This window comes from Simochromis diagramma, unplaced genomic scaffold, assembly GCF_900408965.1.
Source record: "Simochromis diagramma unplaced genomic scaffold, fSimDia1.1 OVJJ01000284.1, whole genome shotgun sequence".
NCBI classification, from domain to species: Eukaryota; Metazoa; Chordata; class Actinopteri; order Cichliformes; family Cichlidae; genus Simochromis; species Simochromis diagramma.
This window is the reverse complement of record NW_024386871.1, coordinates 4,258,891-4,265,509: the sequence shown is the minus strand read 5'-3', so window position 1 is coordinate 4,265,509 and position 6,619 is coordinate 4,258,891. Positions and strand designations below refer to the sequence as shown.

At 40.2% G+C, this 6,619-nt stretch overlaps 1 protein-coding gene across 1 annotated transcript; it reads left to right on the top strand.

The window, feature by feature from the left end:
• Nucleotides 1–2,214: 2,214 nt before the first annotated feature.
• On the top strand, nucleotides 2,215–5,336 carry prf1.5 (perforin 1.5). Its single transcript, XM_040031723.1, has 5 exons — nucleotides 2,215–2,799; nucleotides 3,030–3,305; nucleotides 3,598–3,869; nucleotides 4,069–4,210; nucleotides 4,330–5,336. The coding sequence occupies exons 2-5, from the start codon at nucleotides 3,036–3,038 to the stop codon at nucleotides 5,215–5,217; spliced, it is 1,572 nt and encodes a 523-aa protein (XP_039887657.1). The 5' UTR covers nucleotides 2,215–2,799; nucleotides 3,030–3,035; the 3' UTR covers nucleotides 5,218–5,336.
• Nucleotides 5,337–6,619: the final 1,283 nt, after the last annotated feature.

Sequence of the window (6,619 nt, the reverse complement as noted above, 5' to 3'; positions counted from 1 at the left end):
TTCATAACTGAAGAACACTTTATTTGTAATTTCACAATGTCTAAATACAAAGTATATCATTATTTTTGTATTTAGATGCTGTTTGCATCATGGACCAGTTACTAAGATCTATGAGATGGTTTTTTAAAGTCGACTTAAGTAAGAGCTAGACTGGTTTTTAATTCATTTGAAAGTCTAACTCTAAGCCTTGTCTACAGTAATTGTCAAAAACTACTGTAGACATAAATCTGTGGCACCACACAGGATACAAATAATTGCCTGATAATTATTTGTATCCTAACTTTACTGTATTAAGAGCTAAAACCTCAAAAATGTCTGGAGTAATAAGTTTTTTTTTGTTTTTTTGTTTTTTTTTTTTTTTAGTAATAAGTTATTTTAAGAAGTGTTTGTGAACTAAAAATCAAGAATGTGAGATACTATTTGTCCATGATTTAGACAGCTGCTGCGTGCTCCTGATGCAGGGAAAATTTTTCTGTTGGGGATACCTACCTTGGCACAAAACCGGGCAACTTCTTTTGGAGGATGCTGTTTCAATTTTAGCAGAGGGAACATGAGCTTTGAGAGTGTCTAAATTCTTCTTGCTGTCCTCCAGCAAGAAGAACTAGCAAATGTGTCTTTCTCATTAACTCAATGGAGGTTTCATTTACTTGCAACTGGACATGTTTTGACAGGTCCTAATGATTTTCATAGGCAAATATTATGCTACAGCTGTATTATATAGTACTCTGTGGTTGAGTGTGGGAGAAGGAGCCAAAAGTGGACACAAGCAAACAGAAACTAGAGTTTAACGAGCCTAATTGGACAAATACCTGGTTCCCATATACTGTAGTTTATTCTGTTCATCTGGACGTAGTGTTTTCACTTGGAGAAATGTTTCATCACTCATCCAAGTGACTTCTTCACCCTCAACTGACTACCTTATAAACAGTACATTGCACAATGACTGAAACTAGCACCACTTTGATCAGTAGTTGTTGATCAATGGTCATGAGAATTTGCACATTAATGATCAAGGAACTCACCTCACAGCCCATTGTTCATTCAGGTGCTAGTTTCATTGTGCAAATGCACTTTTTTTCAAGGTTGGGGAAACCTGCAGTCAGCTGAGATTCATGAATTCTCGAGTCTCAGCTGAATTAGTGACGAAATGTTTGTCCCACTGAAAACGTTACGTCCAGATGAACAAAATCAATCTTTTGGAGTACAAATCTAAAGTATCACATGTTTTTTTTTTATGTTGATACTTTCTGTCTCTAAGGCCTACTATAAAAACTGGTGTGACTCTGAAAGTGCACTAGAGCATAGCAGACATTATATGGATCAGTCTTTATTTTATCATTGTATTGATTAATGGTATTTCTCTAACCATGTAGACTCCCTTTAGAAGGCAAACAAGGTTCACAACTCCCACTCCAACCCATTTTTAATCAGTCATTAACATTAGTCAAAGTCAAAGTCAGCTTTATTGTCAAAACATATGTACAGATCATACACAGGAACTTGAAAGTGCAGTGCTCCCACGGACCTCAGTGCTTCACTAAAACAACATGAAAGATAAAAATCTTATATACGCAGCAGTGTCCAACACAATTCAAGTGCTTGTGGGCAAGAGTTCATGTGAATCTGGGACGGGGTAATCAGTGAAGGCCGACATTAAAACAAACACAGGATTATTAGAGAGATCAAGGTCAGATCTTGCTTGTACATTTGCCTCAAATAAAACATTAATTCAGTTTTACTTTATACTTTGTCATGGTCAGCAAAGAAACAGCCCTCACAAAAGACTTACCTAGATCAGGGTGTGTATGAATTTTTTTCATGATACAACAAATGAATTTGTGCTAGATCTTTGACCTGATACAAAGCATATTTAACTGGAACTTTATAGTATACCTGCTTTATAGTTTGTATAGTATAAAGTGTAAAGAACAAAATTTTAACAGTGAAGGGAACTTACACTAGGAAAACTTGCATAAATCTGTGGCACCACACAAAATATTCTTTATTCAAATATGAACTGAATACCTCTTACACTGAATGAAACCTTTTGCATAAAGACATGTTTCTCTCCTTTGTCCTCACTGAGAAAAAACCACAAACACGCCACCCACATCCAGAAATAGACAGTGGCAAAGCTGAGCTCATGGTTTTGGTAAGGTTATCGGCACACAGACAGGCCAGCTCAGACATTATGTGAACGAAAGCACAGATTCAGTCCAGCAGACATACACCCGTGCACTGTACACTCACATGTACAAACATACATAAATACACGCCCATTTCCCGTAAAGACTGCTCAGACCACTGTTCATCTTTTCTCTCGTGACTACACAAAATTTCCCTCCCCCACAAATGCACATGCACGTGCACAGACATACAGGGCTGTGAGGGATTTACAGAACTGGGTCTTGAGAATAAAAACAAACCCGCTCATGCTGAGGAAATTGGGAAGGCCTTGGGGTAGAGAGGGAGAGAGACAGAGAGGGAGAGAGACAGAGAGGGAGAGAGCAGCATAGCCAGGCAACTCCCTCCATGTTTTTTTTAAAAGGCAGATGATAGACCAAAGTGTGCACGCAGCAGGCTTCCAGCACAACCTCTCAGCAACGCTTAAGGCTCGTCCAACCGTGATTTTATTTCCAGCAGGATCGAGACGTCAGCCTGAGGTTCCATTGTTCACAGCGAGCTGTGCAATCAACGGTGCAAATAAGGAGGGGGACTTAAAATCAAGAGATTTATTTTGGCTGTGGAAAAAATACTGGACAACAACGAAACGTAGAGGACAAAGAAAGCTAGGACAAGGTAAGAATGTATGCCACCAATGTGCACATTCTCAGCTTTAACAAAATATCTGTGGCCTGATTACAGCTTATATATTTAAGAAGATTAGAAGCTCATCTGCATTTACATCAATAAAAAAAAAAATCACATTTTCTTTATTTCAAAGGAAAATAACTCGGTTACAAAAATGTGCTTATACACAGTAACCATTAAAATCCACTGACTCCCTCCCCCCCCCACTGTACCTTTAGGTAACCATGTGTGCAGGAGGATACCAGCAGAGACACATTTTCCTGTTTATGTTGGCTTTGCCAATTATGCTGGAAGACTGCAGTGTCCAGGCCTGTCGGAGTGGCACAGGGTCCCAGTGTGAGAAAGCTCCTTTTGTACCGGGCCACAATCTGGCTGGAGAAGGCTTTGACGTGGTGCGGATGCGTCGGACAGGAGCATATGTCATCAATGTCAAAGCCCACCTAGCTGACAACCACACCTGCACACTGTGTCCGAACCGATTCCAAAAAGGAGAGGTGAAAACATGAAACCTACTACTTAACAACTTTTATCTTCTATTTTTATCATTGTGTATATTTCCAGTTTTTATCTGTTGTACAGTGTCCTTGGGTGCTTTGAAAGGCGCTATTTAAATAAAATGTATTATTATTATTATTATTAACCTTCACACTCTTTATCAGCCTCAAGTTCATTTCTTCACCCTGTTTTTTTCTGTACTTTCCTGCATTTTTCCTCCCCCTCAACTTCCTATATTTTCCTCCACCACCTGCATCCCGCTCCACTTCCTGCCTTTCATCTGCTCCACAGATTCAGAGACTCCCAGCTTCAGTGCTTGACTGGCGTCCCTTCAGCCGCTGCTCTAAGCAGCTTTCCAGTGCACTTCACCACTCTGTGGACTCCCTGCTGCGCAGCTCCAACTCGCTGGTTAACAACAACTGGGATTTGGGTTTGAGCCTTGACAACATTGGAAAGGCAGTTCTGGGAGGAAGCCGCTCAGATTTGGCAAAGTTTGCACGTTCGCAGCACAGTGTGGACAAAGCCACTTTTGCCATTCATGAAATCAGTTGCACCTATTACAGGTAAAGCAACACAGGCTCATCCTTTCAGTTGTATGTGTTACAACTGAAAGGATGACCTCGATTACAATGTGAGAGAAATGTTTACTTTTTGAATTGTTGGACTCAGTGGACTGAGCTGCTTATCGTCCCTCTTACAGAAAAGCAAGGTTCAATTGCTGTTGTTTCATGATTGAACTCCACATGCCTTTTGTTTTTGCAGCTACAGGCTGGCTGATCATCCACCGCTGAGTGCAGAGTTCACAAAGCATCTCAAGAGACTCCCACAGAGTTTAAACACAAGCCAGAACAGAGCCCTATACAGACGTCTAATAGACACTTATGGAACACACTATATACACCAGGTCAGTGAAACTTGTTGGATACACAGGGGTTTAATGCTGCAATATGTAGGCTGTGGAAAGCATTTCTGGTGCAAAATAATGGTGATGTTATAATGCATTCTATTACTGTTTTGTGTTAGGTCCAGCTCGGTGGTAAGGTGAGGCGAATCACTGCCTTCAGGACCTGCCTGGCCACCCTGAAGGGCTTTTCAGAGGCAGAGATCAAAAACTGCCTGAATGTTGAACTCCGTATGGCATTGGGTTTCCTCCCGGCCAATGTATCTTTCTCGAACAGGTGTGACAGCCTCTTTAAAGGCAACATGAGCATGGGCTTTTACCAAGGCTTCATGACCCATAAGATTGAGGTTACTGGAGGAGAGAGGTACTTCCCTGACATCCTCTATCAGCAGGACCCATCTGAAGCCTACCACAGCTGGATGAACAGCCTTCATGAAAACCCCGATGTGGTTTCTTATGCCATCTTCCCTCTGCATCACTTGGTGGAGGATTCACAAATCAGCGCTAATCTGATAAGGACTGTCTCAGAGTACATAAAAGAGAACCAGCTGAAGGAAGACCAACTTGGTTTCAAGAACTGCTCACCGACTCCCAACCTGGACCATAACTGCTGCCCTTTAAGGGCTGGTAGAGGAACTCTCCAACTGGAGATTCACAGAGCTGCAGGCCTGAGGGCAGACACCTTCACAAAAACAGATGCCTATGTGAAGATCTTCTACAATGGCATATATGAAGAGACTGACACGGTGATGGATGACAATGACCCGATATGGAATGCCACCTATGACTTTGGCTCGGTGGAACTGGGTCAGGAGTTGAGGTTTGAAGTCTGGGATAGGGACGTGCTTTACAATGATATTGCAGGGAGGTGTATTGTGTTTCCAGAGCGAGGAATTCATTCCTTAAGCTGTCAGCTGCGCAAAGGAGTTCTCTATTTTACCTACAGAATCAACTGTGATGCTCACTTGACAGGATATAGGTGTGGACGATACTCCCCCAATGCTGAGTAGATTAGGTATGGATTTACAGTAGTGCAAAAGTCTGTACCTCATTTCTTTTTTTCCTTCATATTTTGCTATGAAAACAGGAAATAGGTGCAGCAACAAACATTACAAGATCAACATTTATTTAAAAAAAAATCTAAGACAAAATAAGGGTTTGTACATTTGTAATGAGCTTAAAAGTCAATATTTGGTATGACCACCTGTAGTCTTCAACACAGACTGAATTCTGTTAGACAAGCTTTCTTGTCTTTTTTTTTTAAAGTAGCCTTCAGAAGTAGATTTCCAGGCTTCTTGAAGGACATTCCAATGCTGTACTTTGTATGTTGGCTACTTTTTGCTTTGTTCTCTGGCAAGATGATCCCCAGACTGCTTCAATAATGCTGACGTTCAGATTCTGATCTATGACTGAGCGTTTGTGTTTTTCTATCCATGCATGCTTTTACTGCATTCATGGATAGAATATTGTCATGCTGAAAAATGAAGCTGTGGCCATTCAGATGATTCCCAAAACCACTGGTTCCAATGCAGCCCCAAACCAAGTCAGTTTCAACCATGTCTTACAATGGCTGTGGCTGTTAAGACCCGTTGCTTTTAATTTTCAGTCCAGTTCTTGTGTAATTGGTCACGCCCCAGCCTTTTATCTTTCCCTTACTTGAACAGCTCCTCAACAGCCATTTTTCTCTTAAGACCATTTCTGATGATGCTTCAGTGACTGGTCGATGGATAAACTGGAAAAGCAGATTTCTCTCTCAGATACCATCTATGGTCTTTGACTTATTTAAGTCCTCCTATTTTTAAGGACACGCTGAACACCATGCTGAAATATGTCAAGTTTTAACCGTTTTTAACTTAAAACTGTTTCTTTGCCGAGCTATCTGTGTATAGACAGTACTGGAATAGGTGCTTTTTATTATGCTTGAATAAGCCATGGGTCAGTGTTGCATGGTACAAGGTACAAGGACTGGACTTTAAATGAGTGATCAAATAAAAACAAAGACACTTTAAAAATTACAATAAACTCTTGGAAACAAAAAGGAATTAGATATGGCTCAAGACTTTTGCACAGTACTCTATATAATCATCTGGTGGTTCTGTTTTCCAAGACATTAAGTCCTTCTTGTGATTTGCCTATATGACAGAACAACTTGGTAAAATGTGCACCAAAATGGTATTTGAGCACATTTTTACAGGAACAAATTTTTCCTAATTTTTTAATCTGACGTGAATGCATTCTAATGATATACATATATAATGAATGATAAAGTGTGCAATTGTACATTCTATTATATTGATACATTTTGATAGCCTACTTGTTGTTAGTCTTCTATATACATGTCAGCAGCATTTTTGTATAAACCAAAATTAAAAAACAATTGAATCAAGACATTACCAGTTTCATTTTTAAGTA